The sequence below is a fragment of the Zootoca vivipara genome, chromosome 5, assembly GCF_965207765.1.
Source record: "Zootoca vivipara chromosome 5, rZooViv2.hap1.1, whole genome shotgun sequence".
NCBI lineage: Eukaryota > Metazoa > Chordata > Lepidosauria > Squamata > Lacertidae > Zootoca > Zootoca vivipara.
Window position 1 is genome coordinate 86,566,682 of NC_142588.1, and position 26,837 is coordinate 86,593,518.

Here is a 26,837-nt window from a genome sequence, read left to right on the forward strand (position 1 = left end):
CATATTAAAACTGCAGAGTGGAAGGAAAGGACCTTTTTCTGCCTCCCCACTTCCAGGTACTCTGAAGACTGGAGAAGAGACCCTCTTGAGAATATTAGGGCGTGGACAGGAGAAGGACTATACTATGTGAAAAACGAACATAATATTTTAGCTGCAGTTCATTCATTTCCAGCTTTGTATTCTTCCATGACATTCCGTTGTTGTGCACATAACCTAGGTTTAAAGTGCCATTTAGCTTCTAGCTTTCATATTTGTTTGTAACAGCATGTATCACCATGGGAGTTGCTGTGAATTTCTATTGTCTTAAATTATTCAGGTTTATTATGTGACCTATAAATGTTTTATATACCCAAGCTAAAATCTATAAAATTATATCCACTACGCTATTGTACCAGCAAGCTTCCAAGTGGCACAGTTTGTCACTGGCAGAAACTATTCTGCTCTGCTCTGCTCTGCTCAGCTCAGTTGCTTGCTATCCTAGCAGTGTAAAGCTATGCATGCCTATGCAGAAGGAAATTCCATTGAGCACAATGGGACTTACTTGGGAGTCAGTGTTTAAAGTAGTGTTTAAATTATAGTGCCTATCAGCCCTTTTCTCCCTTTCCTGACCTGGGAGCAGCCATTCCATCAGGCACTTTGTGCCCCAAGAATTGAGCCAGCTGGTCATTATAAGAGCAACTTAGTGGCTGGGTTTGATTCTTCCCTTTGTATACTTTTTCCTGCACGTGCCATGTTTTTCTTATATCATAACCCTGCAGGCAGGGACTGTCTTCTTTTGATCATATGTGAACCACTGAGGGAGCTGAAGAGCAGGGTACAAATGCTCCAAATAGTTCACATTTCACATTTATCGGGTCTTTGCTGCAACATATTTTTAAACACTAAGCAATGGAGATGCCCTTGAAGAATGCAGATTGTTAGGCTGCAATCCTATACATCGTTAACCTGCAAGTAAGTCCCATCAAACTCTGAAGGACTTCTGGCATTGCACTGTTAAGCACCTAATCTAGAGTAGTGGCTAACCATGCCATCAAGTGTCTGCTCAGAAGTAAGTCCTGTTGAGTTCAAGGGGACTTACTCTCAGGTTAAGTGTGCATAGAGGACTGCAGCCTTAGGGCAGCTGTTGCCGGTGTGGTGCCCTCCAATTGTTTGGGACTATTAAGTCCCACCAGCATGTGGCACAATACATTACTAAGTCATTAAGGCTCCAGAAGACTGTTGTTTTTCTGCTGAGCAAACAGGCACAAGACTATTCGCATGAAGGCTGAAATCTTATCTCAGGGTTATGGGTTTGATCCCCACATTGGGCAAAAGATACCTGCATTGCAGGGGGTTGGAGCAGATGACCCTCGTGGTCCCTTCCAACTCTACAATTCTATGATTGCATGAGTGTGTTTTGGAGGGGAATCTCTGTTGTTGTTTAGCCGTGTCCGACTCTTCGTGACCCCATGGACCAGAGCACGTCAGGCACTCCTGTCTTCCACTGCCTCCCGCAGTTTGGTCAAACTCATGTTGGTAGTTTCGAGAACACTGTCCAACCAACCATCTTGTCCTCTGTCATTCCCTTCTCCTTGTGCCCTCAATCTTTCCCAACATCAGGGTCCTTTCCAGAGAGTCTTCTCATGAGGTGGCCAAAGTATTGGAGCCTCAGCTTCACGATCTGTCCTTGCAGTGAGCACTCGGGGCTGATTTCCTTCAGAATGGATAGGTTTGATCTTCTTGCAGTCCATGGGACTCTCAAGAGTCTCCTCCAGCACCATAATTCAAAAGCATCAATTCTTCGGAGATCAGCCTTCTTTATGGTCCAGCTCTCACTTTAACGGGGAATCTCTATGCCTTACTAAACCAGTGTGGTACAGGGGTTAGATTGCTGGACTAGAACCTGGGAAACCAGGGTTCAAATCCCCACACTCAGCCAGGAAACTCAACATATAAATAAAACAAACAACGAAGCCTTTGTCTGGCGGTCGACTTGCACCTCTGCTCCCTCGACCACTTCCGCTCTTTCCTATCTCTATGCAACGAGCCCGGGCTGAACCGAAAGGCTTTCCAACGTTCGCAGGGAAGAGAAGGCGTGGTGGTGGGAGGGGGTAAAGGCGGAGTTAACCGAGGCGCACGCGCAGGGGAGCCTTTGACGCGGGCTGGCCCCGTTGCCCTGACCAGCGATCAGCGTGGATGGTGGGAGGAAGGCGCTCGAGAGGCGACGGAAGTGATACCTGCCTCCTCTTGGTTGGGCGAGAGCGAGGGGCGGAAGACGCCGGCGAGGCTGAGCGCGGGAGGGGGGCGAGCCCTGCTCCAGTTGCCAGGTAAAAGGAGCGCGCGGGGGGGGGGCAAGTGACCTTTGGGCTTTTTTGGGGGGGGGGGTTGACATTTTGTCCCCCATTTGATTTGCTGGGCTTGTTCTATGAGGTTTTGCTTCAGGCTGGAGGGGGCTTCGAGGTGGCTTATGTAATGCCAAACTGAACTTGGTCCTAGGCATTGGGCTACTGACCTCCTCTGACACGTTTCTTAACATTTATTTATTATTGCATTGAGTTATTTCTTCCTTTAAAAAAAAGTAGCTGTTGTAAATCTTCTAGCTGTGGGACAGGCAGATCGGTCGCCGCAAGTCAAGACACTTGCTCCTGGGGTGCCCTACACACACACACACACACACAGAGAGAGAGAGAGAGAGAGAGAGAGAGAGAGAGAGAGAGAGAGAGAGAATTGGGTGCAACAGACAAATTAAAAGGGGCTTGTGCTGTGGTCGGCTTGGAGCAAACGCAAAGGGTTTGGCAAAGCACGTTGGACGCAGCTGCCAAGCCCCTCTCCTTCCTCTTCCTTTCCCCCCTAATCTCTCCTTGGGAATCTTTTTTTAAGGAAAGGTCAGCTGCGAACATTGTTGTTGTTGTTATTCCTGCCAGCTTGGAATCCTGGCTCAGAAGACTGCAGCTCAAACAGGATCAAGTTGGGCCCCACCAACTCAGTTCTAAGTCTTTCAGGGACCTTGTTTCAGCAAAAACACCTATAAAGACTCTCAGGCTGAAATAAGCAAAAAAGTTTCGATGGGAGAGTCCAGCCTGAAGCTGCCAACTTGGAATTAATAGGAAAATTTGACACTTACAAACTCTGGCTTAGTGGTGATTTCATTTCACTTTTAAATTGTATACCCTACCATGTTTCTGTATTACAATACACAAGGGCGATTGGGGATTGGCTAGCTCCCTCTTTGAGTTTGAGTTATCTTTCTCTTTGTCAGTTCATTCCCAGGTAGAAGTGTTTAGTGTCTCCTCTGGTTGGATCTTTTATAGTTTTTCTGGATCTCATTTTAAGTCACACTTTGAATATGTGGTGTATCTTGCATTGTGGGGGAGAGGGTTTCTGTCATGCTTCGGACACATGCACACTGACTTGCCAACTGAAGAATCTGAAGAAGTGTGCATGCACACGAAAGCTCATACCAAAATAAAAACTTAGTTGGTCTTTAAGGTGCTACTGAAGGAATTTTTTTATTTTGCCAACTGAGGTTAGGGCTTCATAGAATCGTAGAGTTGGAAGGGACCCCAAGGGTCATCTCGTCCAACCCCCTGCAATGCAGGAATATGCATCTGTCCCAAACGGGGATCGTGTAACCCTTCACTGCAGAACTAAGGTGGTATTCAACTAAGCTTTACTCAGAGTAGACCCAAATTAAAAAGGTTTTCAAAAAGTAAAAAAAAATCCTTTAGAATAGATCTATCGCCAATATTGCATTGGAGGGTATGGTTCCTGGCCCATTAAGACTTGTGTTTCCAATAAATGTATTGTTGAAGATTCCACAGAGCTCTCTGCTGTTTGAGGTGTATTCATTATGCAGAATAGAAAGTTTAAGTCAGTTGAGGCAATGTAATCAGGGAATTGGTTGACTTCAAGGAAAGTGATATAACAGCTCGAGAACACGAGGCGGGCAGTCTTTCATCACACTGCATTTCTGGCAAAGTACATGCTCCATATATTGCATGGAGCTGACAGTTCCAGCAGCTCAGAGAGGTACTCCCAGTGTTTTTCCAGGTCAGTGTGGCACAGTTGGGGTGGGACTGTTATTACTAGATGCTGTTTAGTGAAGCATGTCTGTTACTGGTTTCCTCCCTCTCTGGAGAAGCTGTCACAATCTGGTTACTAGTCCATTTCACTTGAGTTTGACACACTAACTTGCAGGTCACAGAGGAAACTGTGAGCCTGCACTACAAAGCACTTGAAGGCTGCAGACACTTTATTAAACTTTCAAGAGATCATTTGTTTTATGAATATTGCTTATAAGGATCTGCACTGAAGGAAAACGGTACTGATTTTTCTAATCCGGAGAAATGAACATTTGAGCAGGGGGATAAATGGAATACATAAAATTTATGTATTTAATGCGGCATCTAATTGGCCACTGTGAAAACAGGATTCCTGCATTGCAGGGGGTTGGACTAGATGACCCTCGGGGTCCCTTCCAGCTCTACAGTTCTAAGATTCTAGAAGGATGCAGGACTGGTTGGCCCATTGGCTCGATTCAGCAGTCTCTTATTATGTCCTTATGTGCCCTTTCTGAAATGTAATTAGATCGTGAATGAAAGCCCAAATCTGTGTTGGAAGATATCCTATGTAGAATTTCTTATTTAATTGATAAATACTAATTTAATTTGATTAAATTTCACAGTCTAATTTCATAATAATACATATTATTTCTTATCTTCTTTATTTTAGCAATGGTAAATTGTATTGGGAATGGGTTTTTTCTGTCTCCAGGATTATAACAGCTAGTCATAAAATCATCCTGGAGTATGATTGAAATATTGTATGGCAGAATTGAATTACACTTTTTGAACATGGATACAAAAGGTTCTGAAGTTCAAAAGGCTTAAATATACACGTTAATTGTGGTTGAAATGTGTTTTTTATTATTGGGTTTCTCTGCAACAAACAAGGAAGCAAAGCTTGATAATGATGCTTATTTATTACATCACTTTGAGTTTACACATTGTGAAAATGTATAAAGTACCAAATAAGAAGAAACAATGCCTTACAATAAAATTTGCACAAAACAGACTTAATAAAACAGCAAAAACTTATAACCAACAAACAGCAAAAACATCTTAATCCATCACGTCTCTGGGGAAAGAAATAAGTATTTACCTGTCGCCAAAAGGATGTTAAAGATGTCACCACCTAGACCTCACTGGGGGAAGCATTCCACAAGTACGGAGCCACAACTGAAAAGACCCTATTCCTTGTTGAGACACTTTAAAGTAACTTTCCTTAGAGGTAGTACCTGAAGGAGGGACTAAGATGAAGATTGAAGAGTTTGAGTAGTTTCATATTGGAAGAGATACAGAACCTCAAAAATATTGGTCTATAAAGCCGTACACAGCTTTGTAGACCAAAGTAATCACTTTGAATTAGGCTCAGAAATGTGCTTGGTGTTGGAAGTCCAGCCATCTATAGAGGTACACTTAATTGTAGTAGAAATAATAAAACTAATCCCTTCTCTCTGGAGGGGCCCATGTCCAGGAATGTTTCTTTCCATTTGCGGTGGAGAGATGGAGAGGAGAATAAAGCTCTCCTTGCAAATGACACCATTGATGTATTGCCTTGGTTGCTGAATGTATTTGAAGTTGCTTGAATTGGGAGTTAAATTTCACTTTCTCTTAACTTCTATACCATTTACTCTTTCAGTTGCATAATGGCAGACACTAATCCCTCCCCACTGAAACACTTTGTGCTGGCTAAGAAGACGATTACTGCCATTTTTGAAGAGCTCCTGGATTATGTTACGGAAGGAACACATTTTGTGGAAGGTTAGTTTTTAGTTGGAGAGGGGCAGGGAATATATGTTTTTGCAGCAGCAGGAAAACACTGAGAACCATTCCTTCTCTCACACAGCATGTGTAGGTAGTATCTGTTGATGGCAGGTTTGGTTAGATAGTCCGTCATCTGTTTTGATTCTGCCTGGCTTGAAATACAATCGAGTTACTGCTAGCATGGTAAACTTGGGAGTGAAGAAGTTGGAAAAAATGAAATGATTAGGGACTCAACACACATTGTAAAACTAGAAAAGGACTTAGCGGTTTGTTCTGCCACTTAACTATGGAATTTGGTCCTACAAGGTGCAATGATGGCTATCAACCTGGGTGGGTTTAAATGAGGATTAGACAGGTTCACTGAGGATAAGACTTTCAGTGGTTACTAGACACTTTAGCTATGTTCTCCCTCCACTGGAAGAGGGAGCGTGCCTTAGAATACCAGTTGCTGGAAATCACCAGTGGAGAGGGCACTGCTGCACGTGGGTAGATGTTGCATAGATGGGCCTTTGGCCTGGTCCCATAGGGCTCATGACTTCTCTACCTGCTTTGCCTTGCTTGATTCAATTGGCTCAACTGCTCTGATGGGCCTGGGGAAGCAGCAGTTTGCAGCCCTTCTGACAGGTGTTAGTTAGTTACTTTGATACCACAGAAGAGCTTGGGCTGCCTTGGGGCATGCAGCTGAATGCCAAGGGTTTCTTTGGCAACCCATTCAAATTCTGAGATCCCTGAACAGCATCCGGTAAATGAAAACTTCCCTGAGTGCTACCTATGCTCAGTGCGCTTTTGAACATTGGTGTAAACTGGCTGATTATTTGGAGCCTTCCAAGGGATTGCAGGAGGAAGACCTATGCTGCTTATTCGATAAATAGGGGAAGTTTAAACGTTTTCCTATTGGAGAACAGAAATCTAGAATCAAAACCAGTAACCAAGAAGGAACTTCTTGACATGCCTTGATTTTTGGCCATCTAGTCAGAAATGGTTAGAGTAGAAATGCCTTCCTCCGTTCATGGGTGCAGGAAAATAATGTTCCCGGGAGTACTGAGATGAGGAAGAATGAAGAAGAAATGTGGCCGTACCACTTCTATACTGTGCTGGGAAGTGGGGTTAAGGAGAGAGAAAATAAGCAGCAGCAGATGTTGGATATGGAGTTGGAAGTACTTGGAATCATAGAATTGTAGAGTTACATATGACCACATGTAGGTCTGTTTTTAATGGGTCAAGACTAATCTGCTAATCTCTGAAATATTTGGACAAGGTCACCAGGTTGCTGGCAATGAGTCTAGGGAGATAAGGCAACGCAGGAGTCGGCACAAGGGATCAAGTACTGGGCCTTGATCCATCATTGCACTAATTTGTCCCGTTGGATTAAGGAAGTCCTGCTGTGCATAGTAGCCAGTTATGTCATTGTGACATTGTCCCATTCAATGGCAGAAACTTACAAAAACCCGCAACTTGAAGATATAGCCACCAAGGATGAACTGGCAAAAATAGAGGAGTACAAGAAGAAGCTGGCAGTCATCGGTGGGGTACTCGCACGAAGACACATGAAAGTAGCTTTTTTTGGCAGGTAAGTGTTAAATGACTCTTCTTTGGGATCAGTGTGTGAAATTATGGTTGCAATCTGCCAGGAGCCTCTTCTGACCAAGTCTCATAGAAATGAGTGGTGCAAGAAGCACTGAAGCATTCCACTGTCTCATCAGTCCCTAAAGCAACCTTGCAAGGCGGTTCAGAATCATTCATACCCATATTGCAGATAGGTTGAGTAAGGCCGAGGGATTGTGAGTTTCCCAATTACTGAGCTCATTGGAGATGACAGTTTAGCTGCAGACCTCCAGGTTCACAGTTCACCTTTATTTTAATGCTGTTTAGGGGTGTTTTTAGGTCTCCTCCTCCTCTCCCCTTTCCTGTTGTCTGTGAAAGTTTCAATGGGGAGGCAATCAGGCTGCTAACACTATTTGTCCCCTCTCCCCAAGAGCTGCTCTTGCTTTGAATCAGAATTAAGATTCATAATCTGACTTCCCGTAAATTGTGTCTTGAACAACCCGGGAGAACAAAAGCAAAGTAAAGCAGCCTTGGGAAGTTTCCCAAAGCTGGAGAACGAGAAGGATATTTGAGCAGTGGCCCCAAAACAAGACCCTTTGTCTAATGATTCCACCAGAGTATAGAAGAAAACACAGTGTCCTAGTAGGTATATAATTCAGCTTCCAGAGGGGGCTCAGTTTTCCTTTTAAGCATAAAATCATCTTTCTATCTGCAATGTTTGCAAAACGATACTTTAAAGCCTGTAGATGATGCTTGGCTAGATATCTGAAGAGTCGAATAAATGTCCAAAGTTTGATGGCTTCATTGCTCTGCCTTGTTCAGCGCCGCTCCCAGAATGTATTCTGTTGTTGTTGTTGTTTAGTTGTTTAGTCGTGTCCGACTCTTCGTGACCCCATGGACCACAGCACGCCAGGCACTCCTGTCTTCCACTGCCTCCCGCAGTTTGGTCAAACTCATGTTCGTAGCTTAGAGAACACTGTCCAACCACCTCGCCCCCTTCGTCCCCTTCTCCTAGTGCCCTCAATATTTCCCAACATCAGGGTCTTTTCCAGGGAGTCTTCTCTTCTCATGAGGTGGCCAAAGTATTGGAGCCTCAGCTTCACGACCTGTCCTTCCGGTGAACACTCAGGGCTGATTTCCTTCAGAATGGATAGGTTTGATCTTCTTGCAGTCCATGGGACTCTCAAGAGTCTCCTCCAGCACCATAATTCAAAAGCATCAATTCTTCGGCGATCAGCCTTCTTTATGGTCCAGCTCTCACTTCCATACATCACTACTGGGAAAACCATAGCTTTAACTATACGGACCTTTGTCGGCAAGGTGATGTCTCTGCTTTTTAAGATGCTGTCTAGGTTTGTCATTGCTTTTCTCCCAAGAAGCAGGCGTCTTTTAATTTCGTGACTGCTGTCACCATCTGCATTCTGTGGAATAACACAAAACTTATGCTCAGTTTGCTTAACCTTTGCAGGTCATAATTAAACTTTTTTTTTTTTTAGTGACATTTCGATTTCTTGGGCTAGATTTTTAATTTAGCATGGAGTGCTCTCAGCCCTCTCTGAACACTCAGTTTTAAACCTTGCAGTTTAACACTGTGCTTGCCCTCCTTTGCAGAACCAGCAGCGGAAAAAGTTCTGTCATCAATGCCATGCTGTGGGACAGAGTGCTCCCCAGTGGCATCGGGCACACGACCAACTGTTTCCTCAGCGTGGAAGGAACAGATGGCGATAAGGCTTACCTCATGACTGAGGGCTCGGATGAAAAGAAAAGTGTGAAGGTACAGAGTCTTGTGGCTTATAAACTGGTGTCCAGAAACCTTATTAAAAGGACTACACATGTACAGTGGTACCTCTACTTACAAATTTAATGCGTTCCGAACGCACATTCGTAAGTCGTAAAAAAATTGTAAGTCGACTCCCATAGGAATGCATTGGGAGAAAAAATTCGTAAGTCGAAGCAACCCTATCTAAAAATCCTATCTAAACCGCATCCAAGATGGCGGATGGAGCTCCGTTCGTAAGTAGAAACATTCGTAAGTAGAGTTATTCATAAGTAGAGGTACCACTGTACACTCGTATCTTACCTGTCATCCTTTATTTTCCCCTCTGCCACTCAGAAGAATGTGTTCCAAGTTTTAAGAAGTAGTTGTCCTATGCCAAGTTTTTCAGAATTTATTCTCTGCTGCACAGAATAATAAGGGCAAATATATATATATATTTTAAAAAAATCTAAAACAGCCAGGCTTGTGTCCTCGGACTACAACTCCCATCAGCTGCATATGCTGGCTGCTCCTGATGGGAGTTGTAGTCCAAAACATCCAGAGGGCACCAGTTTTGCAAAGGCTGATGCAGAAGATGCTAAAAATGAGGCATTTGGGAGGACAGGAGTTAACGCAGAGATTTGGAAAGTCCAATTTCTGTTACAGAAGACATACACAAATGTGCCTACGTACTCATTAATTTCTTTTGCTTTCATTTATTTCAAGATATTTGTGTCCTGCTTTTCATGCAGACTTCACAAAGCCGTTTGCATTAGAATATTAAAACCATAAGCATCAATTAAAACTATACAATGAAACAAGACAATGATAATAATAATTATTATTATTATTATTATTATTATTATTATTTATACCCCGCCCATCTGGCTGGGTTTCCCCAGCCACTCTGGGCGGCTTCCAACAGAAAAATGAAATAAAATAATCTATTAACATTAAAAGCCTCCCTAACCGGGCCGCCTTCAGATGTTTTCTAAAAATCTGGTGGCTGTTTTTCTCTTTGACATCTGGTGGGAGGGTGTTCCACAGGGCGGGCGCCACCACTGAGAAGGCCCTCTGCCTGGTTCCCTGCAACTTGGCTTCTCGCAACAAGGGAACCGTCAGAAGGCCCTCGGTACTGGACCTCAGTGTCCGGGCAGAATGATGGAGGTGGAGACGCTCCTTCAGGTATACTGGACCGAGGCCATTTAGGGATTTAAAGGTCAGCACCAACACTATGACTGTGCTCGGAAACGTACTGGGAGCCAATGTAGATCTTTCAAGACCAGTGTTATGTGGTCTCGGCGGCCGCTCCCAGTCACCAGTCTAGCTGCCGCCAGACAAGTTGCAGTGGGGGCAAGAATCTTTTTAAAAATAAGAGTTCTCTTCTCGGAGCAAGATGATTCTTGAGGAGCCTTGTGAGTGGCAGTCAGGGGCAGAAGAGGGGTCCAGCTGGACTACTGGGGGCTACATGGTGGACACCCCACTTGCCTGTTATCCAGTTTGTGTTTCTGGAGTTTGAGGGAAGGGCCTTAGGACCAGCGTGGGAAAGGTGCATCCCTCCAGATGCTGCTGAACTACAACTGTCACCGTCCCCTAGCTATTGGTCATGCTTGCTGGGGCTGATCGGAGTTGTGGTTCAGCAACATCTGGAGGTTCAATCGTCTCCCACATCTGCTTCGGAAGGAAGGTAAGAACGTGTGGAGTAAATGAGGACAACCTGAATTTTCAAAGTAAGGGGATATGGGTTGGTGAATCACTGAATACACACAGGGAGAGAAATGTAGCTGAGGAAAGGCCAAACCTCTATTATATGCAAGAGTTCTGCACTTATATGTAAAAAGACCTAATAATAATAATAATTATAATTATAATAATAATTATACCCTACCCATCCGGCTGGGTTTCCCCAGCCACTCTGTGCGGCTTACAGCCCATTAAAAAATGCAAAACATCAGACATTAAAAAATTCCCGATAGAAGGCTGCCTTCAGATGTCTTCTAAAAGTCAGATAGTTATTTATTTCCTTGACATCTGATGGGAAGGTGGGCGCCAGCACTGAGAAGGCCCTCTGCCTGGTTCCCTCTTACTTCATTTCTCGCAGTGAGGGAACCGCCAGAAGGCCCTCGGTGCTAGACCTCAGTGTCTGGGCTGAATGATGGGGGTGGAGACGCTCCTTCAGGTATACTGGACCGAGGCCATTTAGGGCTTTAAAGGTCAGCACCAACACTTTGAATTGTGCTCAGAAACGTACTGGGAGCCAATGTAGGTGTAAATTTCAGGACCGGCGTAACCTTCATGTTAACAGCTTATTTAGGAATGCTGGTCCTTAAATTACCATGCCATCTTAAGAGGCACCGGTCTCTTCCTAACCTGTTGATTTCTTTTACAGACTGTTAACCAGCTTGCGCATGCCCTTCATATGGATAAAGACTTAGAGGCTGGCTGCTTGGTCCACGTCTTTTGGCCAAAGGCTAAGTGTGCCCTCCTGAGAGACGACTTGGTGTTAGTGGACAGGTACAGCCCTTGAATTTTGTTGGGCATATAAAGGTGCCGTGAGAAAATGCTTTGTTCTTTTGGAACCTACCAGGCTCTCCCTTGGCTGCACTTCCTTCTTTGTTAAGCCTCTGCGCCCAGGTTGGCTTGGTTACAGCTGAAGAGGAAGTCCCATGACTGGAGCTTAAAAAGGGAATCTAGCACTTGGCTGAATTTTAAGTGTGCTTGCGAAACGGAGCCAAGCACGAGTACAGAAATGTCCCCTTTCGCTTTCAGGTTTTTCTTTTTTCTTTTAAAATGCAGAGGACCTGGAAGTTGGTCTTCCTGAGAGTGGTTTAGCAAACAAAAAACACTGGAGAAAGTGATGCTTTTCAGAAGGGCAGCTGTGCTAGTCTCCTGTAGTTTGCAAGTCCAGCAAATTTATTGTGTGAATTTAGGGGTCATTGCTGTTGGTTTGATCTTAATCTAGGCTTGTGTTGCTTACTTCATAGTTCACTTTCCTAGTAATTTTTAATATGGCACATCTTTCGTATGTCACTGGAAGTCATGCGGACACATAGTCATAAGTATGCTGCTTACAAGGACTGATCAGGAGAATAGGTAGCTATGTATAGATGAGTACAGATGCAGATAAGACCTGAAATTTTACAATGGAGTCTAAGGCCAAAGGGACAGAATGAAAAGTTGTGTGTCACTGGTCAGTGCAGGCAAATGTTTTCTAAAGTGGGTTCATGTAGCAAAGTTGAATGGCAATGTCTTCCATAATTATCCCCCTTCAAACATTAACTGCATTCATTCACCACCACCCAGAAATCTTCTATTCACCATAGTTTCCTGTTTCATCCAAAGCAGGAAACTATGGTTTAGCACCCTCGGAACAAGGCAGCTTGGGAACAAGCCAGGATATTAAACCATGGTTTTGAATTGGTTAGAATATTTTCACTTCTTCCAAAGCTGTTACCCATAGCTCCTTGGTTTAGGCAGACTGAGAAGCAACAGTTAACAGAAAATTTCCTGGTTTGCTGACTTGCATTAAGGAAGCACCTGTGTGGGGGTGGCCAAAAGGCTAGTTCATATCTTGGATTATTTATTTATTTTAATATATTTTTTATTAAACGTTTTATCAACACACATACAAGAATACAATAAAAAAAACATCAAAATACAAAAATACAAAAAAAACAACAGAAAAAATATATCATCTCCAATCCATTTTAATATTCATTGTCTTCTGGCTTCCCCAATTCCCTACTATCTGATTTTCATTTTTATAAGCTTCTGTAGCAGTTTCTAAATCATCTTTCTTACCCATCATATAATCCCTTTAACACTTCAAAATTTCATCTTTATACCATCTACCAAAGTTTCTCCCTTTCAATCTTCTATTATCTCCCTATTGCCTTAACTTCTTTATTTTCCTGGATGTTCAAAGTCTAATTATCAAATACATTCCCTATATATATTTTAAATTTCTTCCAATCTTTTAAAACTTTGTCATTTGTTTGGTCCCTGAGTCTTCCTGTCAATTCTGCCAATTCCATATAGTCCATCATTTTCATTTGCCATTCCTGCACCGAAGGCAATTCCTCTTTTTTCCAGTATTTTGCTATTAAGATCCTAGCAGTTGTGGTGGCATACATAAACAAATTAACATCGTCCTTGGGAATTTCTTCCCCAATTATTCCAAGTAAAAAGGCTTCCGGTTTTTTCAAAAATGTGTTTTTAAACATCTTTTTCAATTCATTATAAATCATTTCCCAGAAGCCTTTTATCTTAGGGCATGTCCACCACATATGGTAGAATGAACCAACATCCTGCTTACATTTCCAACATTTGTTGTCACTTTTGTGGTACATTTTAGCTAACTTGACCGGCGTCAAATACCATCTATACATCATTTTCATCAAGTTTTCCTTCAACACAGTACAAGCCGTAAATTTCATACCCTTCTTCCACAATTTTTCCCACTCCGACATCATCACATTATGACCCAAATCCTTGGCCCATTCAATCATAACTGATTTTGTTTGCTCATCTTTCAAATGCCATTCTAGCAACAAATTATACATTCTGGACAAATTCTTGTGGTCTGTCTCTAATAATTCCGTTTCTAATTTCGATTTCTCTGATTGGAATCCTATTTTTTTATCTAGCTTGAATGCTTCATTTATCTGCACGTACTGAAACCAGTCACTCAGCCTATCTTTCAATTGTTCATATGGCCTTAACTTAAAGTGGTTTCCCACCTCCATCAAAATATCTTTATATTTCAGCCTATTCTCATCCATATTTGTCCTTTTAGGTTTCTTTGCCTCAAGTGGTGAGATCCACCTAGGAGTTTTTCTTTCCAACAAATCTTTATATCTAATCCAAACATTAAACAATGATTTCCTAATTATATGACTTTTAAAACCTTTATGCAATTTTACTTTATCATACCATAAATATGCATGCCAACCAAATGCATTATCATGGCCCTCTAGATCCAACAAGTCATCATTATCTAACAAGAACCATTCCTTCAGCCAACAAAAAGCTGCGGCTTCAAAATAAATCTTTAGGTCTGGCAAGGAGAATCCTCCTCTTTCTTTTACATCAGTCAAAAGTTTATATTTAATCCTAGGTTTCTTCCCCTGCCAGACAAATTTAGACAATGTCTTCTGCCACTCTTGAAAGCATTTCATCTTGTCCACTATCGGTAGGGCCTGGAACAAAAACAACATTCTCGGCAATACATTCATTTTAACATATCTTGGATTATTAAGGCAAAATGTGATTGTCTGGACTTTCCCTCTTGTGTGTTCTTACCGGTATTTCTGAATTGGAATAACTTCTTCAGATTGCTGAGTAATTCTCTGACTTCATTCCACAGCCCTGGCACCGATGTCACCACAGAGCTAGACACCTGGATTGACAAATTCTGTTTGGATGCCGATGTCTTTGTTTTAGTTGCGAATTCAGAGTCAACCCTCATGAACACAGTAAGGCTTGTTTAAACCTGCTACTTCATTTGCCTCATTTGCAACACACCTTTCCTCTGGTCAGCAGGCAAGAGCTTATCGCATTGCCAGCCTTGCAAACAGCCCTGCGAGATTGGCTTGAGATATTGTACAGACTCTTAGTGGGAAAGCAACATCTGAGTGTTTTAAATTAAGTCTGTTGCAGAGCATTTTCTTTATTGGACAAACAAGCAAGGGGAAGATGGGAAGTTGAGTTTGACTGCATCTTCATTCAAAGGTCTGCTTGCTACAAAGCCAAGAATCATGAGTGAAATTACTTGCCTGCTTGCAGCTTCTTCTGAATTTTGGGTTTTAGCCCAAAATCTATAACTGCTTGGGTTTGTGAGGCTGTATGTGTCAATAAAAAAAACAGTCTTTGCTTTTGTACTGAAGTTAAAATTTAAAAGGCTTGGCATTCTTGTAAGTTCCATGAAATAAACTGACTGGATGGCTTGAACAGTGAGTGGAGATGAACAATGTACGAGTTGTAAAAATTGTTTCAATGTCTGTGCAGACTTCATGGTGGTGAGCATGTTGCCTTCTCAAGAGACACTGGGGCACAGCCAAACCTTAGGGCACTGTAATATTGCAAATTTACCAACACTATAAACATGTGTGAATCTGATCAGTACCTGGATGGGAGACTGCCTGGGAAATCACATGTAGAAAGGTGGGATTTGAAGGAAATTGCCATGTGGCAGAACCAAAATCGAAACGAGGGGTCTAGACTGAAACCCAGGTTTTGGCCCAGGTGCAATTTTTTGGGCAGTTGATGAAGATGAAGATAAATGAATAAATGAATATTTCATAAAGGTAGGTCTCTAATAAACATAAAAATCAGCATTTTATCTGAACTGAGAGCTGATGTGGTATAATGACTGTACAACAGAGCTGCAAATGAAAAAATTACGGGTTTAGTTCTCAGCTCTTGTGAACTAGCCTTCATCGAGCTGCTCTCTCAGCCTCAGCCCCACACCAGCAACAATACTCTCTTAAAGTTAAACAATACTGCCTTAATGTTGTCTGGGGCTGATGGCAGGTGCAGTTCGAAACATATGGAGGATGCCATGTTGGAAAAGCCTTCAAGCCAGTGTGGGGAATCTCCAGAAGTTTCTGAACTACAGCTCCCATCATCCCTGGCCGTGAAACACTTAACTCGCCATAGACATTTTGCAGATTTATTTATTTTTACATTTGCTTTTAACGTGCTGCAGGAAGACCTCACAATTAACATGTGTTCACGCTCCATGTTTCAGAGTTTAAATCTTCCTCTCCCCCACCCCAACCTTTTTTTTTAATAGGAAAAGCATTTTTTCCACAAAGTAAATGAAAAACTTTCTAAACCAAACATCTTCATCCTGAATAATCGATGGGACGCTTCTGCATCAGAGCCAGAATACATGGAGGATGTGAGTTCTTGAATTGTTTTGAAGGGGCTCTGTGGGTGTGTTAGGTTGTTATTTAAGAAAAACTGTGTATTTAAGCTGTCAAGAGGTTGAAGTGAGTTCAGGGATCACCATCCCAGGATATGCAACCAACAGGGTGGCTTAGATCACACAAAAAAATTAAAGCAAAGTATGATCGAAGACCTCTGTAGTGCGTAGTTTAAAATTTCTTAACTAAAAAGAAAGAAAAAGAATTTCCAAGAGTTTTTACTCCCTCCAACTAAAAGTGATATTTGAGGTGCAGAATTGTTTTGCACCGAGGTGTGTGTGTGGATGTTTCGCACTGCTAACTTCAAAGGAAAGTAATCCTTTCCCCGATTAGCACTTTTGACTCTGGGAACACATTAAGGCCATTTTTGTGACACAGTTGTAGGAAATAAATAAAAGCTCTCCCTTTTCTGTGGTTGGTTTTTTTTTTTTTTTTAGTTCATGTGCTGGTGTAACTTTTGCTTGCCTGAATGGACAGATTGGGGACGGGAGGACTGTGAAAACACATTTAAAAGCATATAGAATGTTAGTCAGCCAAAGACCTGGTTGAAGAGGGACATTTTTGCCTGGCGCCTAAAGATGTATAATGAAGGCGCCAGGCAAGCCTCACTGGGGAGAGCATTCCACAAACAGGGAGCCACTGCAGAAAAGTCATGACAGAGCGGGAAGGTTTTCAGCAGGTGTTTAGAAGTTGGAACAGAAGGTGGCGGCTGATTCTCTGTTGACAGAGAATTATTATTATTATTATTTATTTCATTTCTATACCGCTTTATATTTTAAAGAAAAATCTCAAAGCGGTTTGCAGACTATTAAAACATCCATAAAACATCAATAAAAAAAATCCACAGGACTAGGCCGATGATGCTAAAGGCTCTTACAGGTGAAACACAGAAAATTAGAATATCGTCGAAAAGTGCATTTATTTCAGTAATGCAACTTAAAAGGTGAAACCAATATATGAGATAGATGCATGACATGCAAAGCAAGATATGTCAAGCCTTTATTTATTGTAATTGTAATTATTTGTCGTTAGGCGGGTCAATTATAAATGGAATGTAATTAATGAAATGTAATAGCGATGTTTATTTTTGTATTATTGTAACTATTTGTTTTATTACTGTGGAATTTCCAAAAGATAGCATTTGTAAAAATTAAAAGAAAAAGAAAAAACAATAAATTGCATTACTGAAATAAATGCACTTTTCGAGAATATTCTAATTTCCCAAGTTTCACCTGTATTTCTTATTGTCAAAGGAGCCTCGCCAACCCTGGAAATGACCAGCGATGCTCCTGCAGATGATCTCAGCGAATGAACTGGGATATAAGGGTTCAGGCATCCATGAAGTATCCTAAATCTTTGTTGTTCGGGGCTTTGCAAGTTAATGCAAAGAACCTTGAACCTGGCTTGGTAGTCAATGGGGCAGAGCAGAGGCTGTTTGTATAGCGCTCAGTTTGTCAGCTGATTGAAGACTTCCCTGATGTGCTGCTGCTCTCTTTCTTCAGGTGCGCAAGCAGCACATGGAGCGGTGCCTGACATTCTTGGTAGATGAGCTCAAGGTCGTGGATCCCTCCGAAGCCCAGAACCGAATCTTCTTCATTTCGGCCAAGGAAGTCCTCAACGCCAGGAAACAGAGAGCCCAGGGCATGCCCGAGGGAGGTGTGTATTGGAGGCGGGATCCTGCAATGTAATATTCTTTCGAAAGCTCAGCTTTTCAAAGAATCGTGGTCTCTTCCAACTCTATGATCCAGTCCAGCCCCCTGCCAAGCAGGAAACACCATCAAAGCATTATTGACATATACCTGTCAAGCCTCTGCTTAAAGACCTCCAAAGAAGGAGACGCCACCACACTCCTTGGCAGCAAGTTCCACTGTCGAACAGCTCTTACTGTCAGGAAGTTCTTCCTAATGTTTAGGTGGAATCTTCTTTCTTGTAGTTTGAATCCATTGCTCCGTGTCCGCTTCTCTGAAGCCTTATTAAAAACGAGGCTTTTGGAAAACTTGAATCATTGAATCAGGGACTTCCAAGTAACCTAGTGCTAGTCCAACTCCCAGGCCAATTCAGGAAAACAGCTGCTACAGCATTGCTGGTAGGAGGCCATCCCTGTTTATAAACCTCGCACATCAAACCTCATGAGCTGCTTTGTGCCTTTCCAGGTGGGGCACTTGCCGACGGATTTCAGACACGCTTCCAAGAATTTCAGCAATTTGAGAAAATGTTTGAGGTAAACTTCCTGAGAGTCTAAAAACAGTTGTGCTTGGGTTTTTAATAAGCAGTGGTACCTTGGTTTAAGAACAGCTTAGTTTATGAACAACTTGGATTAAGAACGCTGCAAACCGGGAAGTAGGTGTTTTGGTTTGTGAACTTTGCCTTGGAATAAGAATATGTTTCGCTTCCTGTTGAGTGTGTTCCGTTTGTAAATTGAGTCCCCCGCTGCTATGGGAAAGTACACCTTGGTTTAAGAATGCTTTGGTTTAAGAAGGGACTTCCGGAATGGAATAAGTTTGTAAACCAAGGTACCACTGTATATACTTATGCAGCAACAGCATTTTTCTAGGAGGCCTAGTTTGAAATGTTGCAGCTTTTATCTGGATAGCTCAGTTGGTAGAGCATAAGACACTTAATCTCAGGTTCGTTGGTTCGAGTCGTATGTTCGATGAAAGATTCCTGCATTGCGACTCTTGTGGCCCCTTCCAACTCTACAATTCTGTGATTCATATGCAGCCAGCTGTTTGGCAATGTTACTCCTGCCGCATGCAATGCGGCGTGCTTTTTGGTGGCATCCACTCGGAGGCTGCAAGGCGGCCTTCGCAAACCTGATGCCCTCCAGGTATTTTGGACTACAACACCCATTCTCACCTCAAAGAGGGAAGCAGAAAGGGAGATCACCCTCACCTTCCTTATCTCCTTCTTCTCATGAGTGCCAAAGCACAAATGTCCAGCTTCCTTCTAGGCCTTTAGATTGGAAGCATACTCTTTGGCGATGTCATACAGAAATAGGTAGTTACATCCATATATGGTGGAGGTGTAATGAAATAAAGCCCTACTGGGATATGATTTATAGCGAAATGAAAAAAATTCTTAAGTACTCATTTAAAAAGAACCCAGAATTATTCCTCCTGGGTATACTACATGATGAAATTCGGCCCAAAGATAGAAGCATCGTAATGTATGCTACAACAGCAGCCAGAAATTTGATTGGTTTAAATTGGAAAAGTAATAAGGTACCAACCAAAGATGACTGGCAGAAAAAATTGCTAACATATTACAATTCAGCAACGAAATATGCTGAAATTAAAGGAATTAATGAGGAAACCAGAAATAAAGATTGGGAGAAATACAGAAATTATATAATGACAATGATGGAAAAACCCTCATTTGCAGAAGCCATTTGATGACTCAGGCACGAAAGACCTATTAAGAGATAAATAATAATGTTTCAGGTATACAGATGACTGAAAAAAAACCCACAAAAGCCGCAGAACAAAGATGGCTGGAAGCACAACTTTCACGTGTGGTGGGTGGAGGGTGGGATGGTGGGGGTTAGAAAATTGTAAACTATATATATACATATATATACACACACACACACACACACACACACACACACACACACACACATATATATATATATCTTTTTTATATATAACTCTTTATTTTTCTTCTTTTAGTTACCTTTTAATCTTATTCTTTCTATCTATGTTTTTCTTTAAGTTTCCTTTGTTGGTCATTAATTCGTTGAAGTTTACTTTTATATTTTTATAATATGTTAAATGTATATGATTTACCATTTTATATGATTTCTTGATTTATAACAGCTTATAATTCATAATAGGTTTCTTATTCTTCTTTTTCCCGTCTTCCTCTGTTGGTGTCGATATAATTTGTAATGATTTGAAATGCAAATAATAATAAAAAAAAGATTGGAAGCATACTCTTTGACAGGTAATTCCTGTCAAATGTTTGGGGAAGGGCCATAGCTCGGCTGTTGGGCATCTGCTGTACCAAGTTAGAATAACTCAAATTCTTTTCAAATTCTCTTTAAGTAATGCACATCTGTTCTCTCCCCACCCACCCAAATGTATTGATCGGCTTTTCTTTGTTAGAGGCATTCAGAATGTGAAATTTTGGCAAGAAGTAGGTGTAGTTGCTATATAACAGCTGCTGCAACCAAATGATTTGATGTTAAGCCTCTCATTGCCTGGGTACATTTGTTTGCCTTTATTATAACGCAGGTACTGCGTCTCTTAGAAGGCAACACTTGTTGGCAGGACAAGTCGGGGTCAAGCAAAAAGCTTTGCAACCGTCACAAAACGGGGGGTGGGGAGAGAAAAGGGACACACACTTTTAAATTACGTTCTCCTGGTTAGGATGGCAGTTTCAGTGATGGAATTAACATGTGCTGAACTTCACTTAACAAGTGTCCTGAGTTCTGGATGGCAAAACAATATTCCCGGCAAGGAATTTCACTTGCAGCCACCCCAGCATTATATAATGCCGTCTTCCCCAACCTAATGCTTACCTCTAAGCATTCTTGGACTGCAGCTCCCATCATCCCTGATCACCGGCCATGTTGGTGCTCCTCATAGCCCAGAAGGGCACCAGGCTGAGGGATGCCTTTCCAACAAACTTGCTGTTGTGCTTGAACTGCAAGGCAGCTATTTATAAAATGACTGGATTGAGCCATGCCCCCTCCCCACAGCCATCAGCTCAGTAGCTGAGCACATGCATTACATGTGGAATGTCCTAGGTGCTCATTGCCTGACATCTGACTTGTTTGGTATCCATAATAATAATTATATTGTTATTTGTAGCACACCTACCCACCCATCTGACTGGGTTGCCCCAGCTACTCTGATCCATAGCCTCACGTAGGGTTTTTCCCAGTCTCTCTCCTGCCCCAGATCCTTTTAACTTCAGATGCCTGAAATTGAACCCAGGATGTTTTGCATGCAAAATCTGTCTCTTTTGCATTGTTTTAAAACTCATCTTCTGTTGTCGAAAGCAGTTGTTGTTATCATTATCATTATTATTGTTGGGGGGAGGTCAGGTTTCAAGACAGTAATTCAGTTTGCTCCAATAATGTTGATGTGTGAACTTGTTTGAATTGTGTACTCCTTTATCACTTCTGAGGTTGTTTGTTTGTTTTTGGGGTATTTTGCTGAGTTATTACTAACTTTTGTACTTCTTATAGTTTTTCTGCTGTGGATTTTCTGGTTGTGTAGTGCGCAGGATGGGATTATAACCCTTTCGCCTTCTTCCTATTTGCCTGTCTGGAATCGTGACTCTCCTACACGTCTTGTCTAGCTCTAACAATGTGCTGTTACATGCCAGCCTCTTGCATTTTCATTGCTGATTTCTAGATCTGCTTCGTCGAGGATCAAGAAACTCTCCTTATATATTCTTTTCCCTTTTTCTTTCTCCTTCCATTTTTTAAAATTATTGTTCTATCACCTGCTGTGATTTAAACTGTCCTGAGTGCAAGTAAACCTAGATACAAGAGAATTTAGTTTTCCACTGTTCCCAGTGGACAAGCCCCATTATTTGCCACATGTTTGTAATTGCACAAGATGCATTCACATGTCTTGTGAGCCATAAACTGTGGGTTGCAGTAAGCCATAAAGCACGGCTTGCTTTGCTGCTCGCACTGGGAGCATTCAGACCATAGTCACTGGCTTTTCTCTTGTGAACATGGTTTCCTTCTGCTGCATGCAACAATGATCAAAACAGCCCATTCAAGCCTGTTTGTGCCAAACCATGGTTTATCACAAGAGGTGGAATGAGCAACAGATTCTTCCCAGGAATGACTTGAGCAGCTTTCTTGCTACGAGAGAATTCGGTTTGTTTCTTACATTTATATGGCATTTGGCACATACATAGGATTTCTGCTTTCATCTAGTCACCAAACAGACTTGGATCAGATTAGGTTCTGTGCGACAGCTGCATCAGTGTGCCTTCAGAGATGTGCAAGGTCCTCCTTCAGGATTGTGAGCTATGCGTGAATACAGAAAGCCTGACTCATTTGCATGTCTCGTATTTGTGCATATTTAGGGAGTGATAGAGCGCATGCCTGCAGAAAGTCCCAATCAAGAGAACCCTAGGTGATGCGAGAGACCTCTTCCAAGGCTCAAGAAAGCTGTTACCAGTCAAAGCAGGCAATTCTGGGCTTGGCAGACAAATCTGGGGAGTGATAAGGCAGCTCTATATCAGTTGGCACCCAAAGCCACTAGATCAGGCATGGCCAAACTTGGCCCTCCAGATGTGTTGGGACTACAACTCCCATCATCCCTAGCTAACAGGACCAGTGGTCAGGGATGATGGGAATTGTAGTCCCAAAACATCTGGAGGGCCAAGTTTGGCCATGCCTTGACTAGATACCTGACGAGCACTGGGGCAATGCCCCATATTAGCCAGAGGCAAGCCTGCATTCACCGTGGAGCCTACATTGAAAATGGAGCTGCAGCTGATCACAGCTCAGTACCTGTAGGATAGGTGTGTTCACCACAGTCACATGTTCCGTTTTTAGCAATACACCTATAGCCTGCTATGTGTGCGGTGACTCTTAGCAAGAAGTAGCAGCAGCAAGAGCAGCTCCTTCCTTCTGAATGAATGGCCAATTCCAAATGGGTTGACATTCATTGTTGCTCTTCTTTTGCTTTTCATTTGACCATTGCACATTACTGTGGCTCAGGGTGGGGATACCTTGGCTCTCCAGAGATTGTTTGACTTGCATCTCCCATCATCCCTGACCCCATTGCCCATGTTTGCTGGGGATGGTGGGAGTCCCAAGAACATCTGGAGAGCACTAGTGTCCCGATTTCTGCTGCAGCTGCACCATCAATGACAGCACTAACTTCCTGCTATTGAGTTGTGATTTTGTTTTCAATCTTCCTTTGTTCCTTTTTGCTTCTGTTTTAGGTTTTTTTTTACTTTAAATGTGTGTTTTTAAAAAAAGATATCATTTGCTTTAGGATTTAAGTTTTAATACATAGCAGCACAATGCCTTTGTGACCTAGAAATTCCAGCGTGTGTTGGTGATGGAATTGCAGTAATGTGTTGTGGCTTGGGCCCCTCGCAGGAGTGTATCTCGCAGTCAGCTGTGAAAACCAAGTTTGAGCAGCACACTATCAGAGCTAAACAGATCCTAGACACAGTGAAAAACATTATGGACTCCATAAACGTGGCAGCCGCCAATCAAAGGTAGGCCTCTCCTATCATATTCACCCTGCTCAGCTAAGCAGGGAAAGAGCCACCGGGTGGCGCTGACCTTTCTTCCCTTTATCAGGAGATAGTGCAGCCCTTAGGCCACTGCTGGCAAGAGGTGAGTACGGGATTTCTCTGGTCACTTGGCCTCCACATTCGTTGGGTTGTCCCTTCAAATGCTTGAAAGATGGTTTGGACACCGTACTGCATACTTTCCATAGCTGCCAAGTCTCCCGTATTCCCCGGGAAACCCCCGTTTTTCCAGCTGTTCCCAGCCGAAAAAACGGATTTTTTTGTTTTTCCCCGGTTTATTCTGGCGTGGCGGCCATTTTGGAACTGGGCGGAGCATGCTCAGAAGCGACTTTTGATGCTGCTTTGCCCAGTTCAAAAATGGCTGCAACGCGACTTCTGGTGCAGCGGCCATTTTGGAACAGGGCAGAGCAGCATCAAAAGTCGCTTCTGAGCATGCTCTGCCCAGTTCCAAAATGGCGGCAGCGCTATGTCTGGTCTGCTACTTCCGGTCCAGTCCCTTATTTCTCAGGCCAGAATTTGGCAGCTATGATACTTTCAGATTGGACTACTGCAACACTTTCTGCATGGGGCTGCCCTTGAAGACAACTGTTGGCTGTTGGCTGGCGTCCCATTTAGATATCATGTAGTCCCTGTTTTAAAGCAGTTGCTTTGGTTGCCAGTTGGTTTGGGGGGCCCAATTCAAAGAGCTCACATTAGTGTTTAAAGCCCTAAACCTCAGGCTTGGGAGCCACTTTATCTGGTCCTCTGAACTCTTCTTAACCACACACCCTACTGGTCCCAGTTCATCCCCTCCTTGGGTGTTGTTGTTTTTTAATAAAAAAAAACCCATGTCTTTGAACTCTGATGATGCCTCTTGCTCTCCTGGAGGAGTGCGAGTGTTGAAACTAGTCTTCTGTATAAGAGTAAAACCCACCCTTCTGTCACGGTTGCTTTAGTTGAGATCCCTGCATTGCAGGGGGTTGGACTAGATGATCATCAGGGTCCCTTCCAGCCCTCCAAGTCTATAATTCTGTGACCCCTGGTATGCAGCTCCCTGAAGGTTGTCCGGAAGAGAATGCAGCCCTCAGGCTGGAAAAGGCTCCCTGCCATTAAGGATTTAGGCCCCAAATATCTGAAAGATGGCCTCCTTCCCTACAGACTCTCTTGGGTGTTAAGATTGGCAAGGCCCTCCCAGCCCCCAGCTGCCTTAGTAGTTCCTCTGCCCTGAGAAATTTGGGCAGGAGAGGGCATTCTCTGTGCCAGACCCTAAGCTGGCACCTTGATTGTATAGCTTTCATCATATGCTGAAGATACATCTTTGTACCCTTGATTTAGGACTGACCCTAATAAATCTAATATGGACGAGTAATAAATCAAATGAATGAATGAATGTTTGGGGCTCTACCCCCCAATGACACTGGTTTTTGCCCTTGCTGAGATTCTGGAATCCCAAGTCCCTGTTTGGGGGAAATGACAAGTGCCCAAATTGCCTCTAAGGCAGGGCTATTTGTTGCCTGCCTGCCAAAAATCTAAGCACTAGCACTTGGAAAAATAGATCTGCTCTGCGTTAAAGAGGGACATGCTGTATTTTTCGTATAACATGATGATTTTTGCTTTAAAAAAAATTAGTCAAAAATTGGGGGTCATCTTATACACAGAAAAATACGGTATTTCTCCATATACCTTGGGAACTAGAGTAATGTAATTGCGGGGATCCAGAGACGTATCTGATTAAAAAATGCTCCTCTGCAATGAATGCACTAGATTGCCTTAGTGAGTCTCAGTCGCTGCCTCCCTTTCCTCCCCACACACCCCAGTCCATCTGCAATAGAATGATAATACTGGCCTGCCTTAATGGAGTTATTGTAAGAATATTGCAAAATAATCCCTAGGCAGCATATGGTCACACAGCGTGAGTGTATAACAAAGCGTAACGACAAACAGTAAAAACAGCAGATGAAAAGCAGGGGGTAAAAACGTTAAGCATAAGGCGTTGAAACCCAATGGTAGATAAAAGACAATTGGCTAAGGCTCCCATAGAGTTCAAAAGTTCTCCTGAGCATGTGAGAGCAAGACAGACTTTGCCGGGTATCTAAACATTGAGGGCACCAGGCCAACATGGCTAGGGAGCAAGTTCAGGTGCCACTACCAGGAAGGCCCTTCTCCCAAAGGGTTGGGGCCTTTCTTTAACTGGCGAGCTGCCATTCTCGCCCGTGTCCTTGGGTGTAGTTTCGCATCAAGCCTACCTAGACAGGGAGAGGCAGCAGCACTTTGGTGCTCGGTTTTTGTCCCCCACCGGGACATTGTGAGTACAGCCAGGGTTGATGGCTACATTTCCGCTACTTACCTTAGAGTCCATTCAATGGAAGAGCGAGAAGATCAGAAGGACAGGCTGGAATTTGTCCGCAACCAGCTCAACCTTTTGACAGACGACATCAAGAAGAAAATCAAAGGAGTCACGGAGGAGGTAGCTAACAAGGTAAGTTGCGGTAACCAGCTGATCATGGCTGTTCACAGACCTTTGGGGAGGCTTTTAAGGGCTTCTGGTACTGGAACAATGGCTTGCGAAGACAGTAAGTGCTCAGCAACTTCAAAGATATCAAAAGGGGTTGTTAAGAACATCAGCTGGGAGGTGGAATTCACTGAGTGACCTTAGCCAGGCCTTTCCTGATCTCTCCGGGTGACTCTCTCCTTCCATGTGTGATAAGGAAACTATTACTGGCCTGCCTTGCAGGGTTGTAAGGTAGGTGGGAGGCCATAGCTAAGGGGGTTGGTTTGCATAGGAAGCACCTGGGATCCCTTTCTGACATACTCCGTTAAGTCTGGCATAGTGCGGCTGGGAACGGATCCTGATTTTGAAGCCAGAGAGCAGCAACTTGCGGGAGAACGTGATAAATAGCCTGAAGTCCGCTTGCTCCTGGGCCAGTTGCTGGATCAGTGGCATGACATGGAATAAGGAAGCTTCATATCTTCAGGGTCATTGAGATAGTAAGGGCACATGATGGGTTTTGAATGCTTGCAGCCTTGGTTTTAATCCCGGGTTGTACTGGAAATTAAAGCTGCCCTGAGCACCATTTCACAAAAAAATTGAATAACCACCCCGCTTGCATTTCGTAAAAGGCTCCTCATGCTCTTCTTGTCCTTTGTGCATCCCGTCTTTTCCAGGTATCTTCAGCCATGACTGATGAAATTTGTCGGCTTTCCGTTTTGGTAGATGAGTTTTCCTCCGATTTCCACCCATCCCCACAAGTTTTGAAACTATATAAGAGTGTAAGTTCTTCCCTAGGCGGAAATGGTTTAGGTTTTGTCCAGCTTTGCTTTGGTGGGGTTCTGTGGTGGGTCTTTCTGTGCTTCCATGACCAACACGCAGAAGGTCTCAAAATAAATCGGTTTGTGCGAGTTTAATGTGAAGTGTTCAGATCTGATCAAGATGGCAGAGGCAGGGATGAATTATAAGGACTCTCCTTCCCAGGGCTTTTTTTCCAGCAGGAACTCAGTTCCGGCACCTCCCCAATGGGCGCCATTGCCATTATTCAAGAACAATGGAGGCATTTGTGGTGAGCTCCGGCACCTCTTTTTCTAGAAAAATAGCAC

At 43.0% G+C, this 26,837-nt stretch overlaps 1 protein-coding gene across 1 annotated transcript in view; it reads left to right on the forward strand.

Annotated features, from left to right (window-relative positions):
* Window positions 1-2,125: 2,125 nt before the first annotated feature.
* MFN1 (mitofusin 1) overlaps window positions 2,126-26,837 on the forward strand; it is a 34,164-nt gene continuing 9,452 nt past the window's right edge. Inside the window, exons 1-12 of the mRNA XM_035134153.3 lie at window positions 2,126-2,306; window positions 5,680-5,801; window positions 7,239-7,374; window positions 8,961-9,123; window positions 11,495-11,619; window positions 14,471-14,579; window positions 15,899-16,006; window positions 17,534-17,687; window positions 18,185-18,252; window positions 23,107-23,228; window positions 25,596-25,722; window positions 26,409-26,513. Coding sequence (XP_034990044.1) covers window positions 2,176-2,306; window positions 5,680-5,801; window positions 7,239-7,374; window positions 8,961-9,123; window positions 11,495-11,619; window positions 14,471-14,579; window positions 15,899-16,006; window positions 17,534-17,687; window positions 18,185-18,252; window positions 23,107-23,228; window positions 25,596-25,722; window positions 26,409-26,513 — 1,470 coding nt within the window. The 5' untranslated portion in view covers window positions 2,126-2,175. The remainder of the gene's footprint in view (window positions 2,307-5,679; window positions 5,802-7,238; window positions 7,375-8,960; window positions 9,124-11,494; window positions 11,620-14,470; window positions 14,580-15,898; window positions 16,007-17,533; window positions 17,688-18,184; window positions 18,253-23,106; window positions 23,229-25,595; window positions 25,723-26,408; window positions 26,514-26,837) is intronic.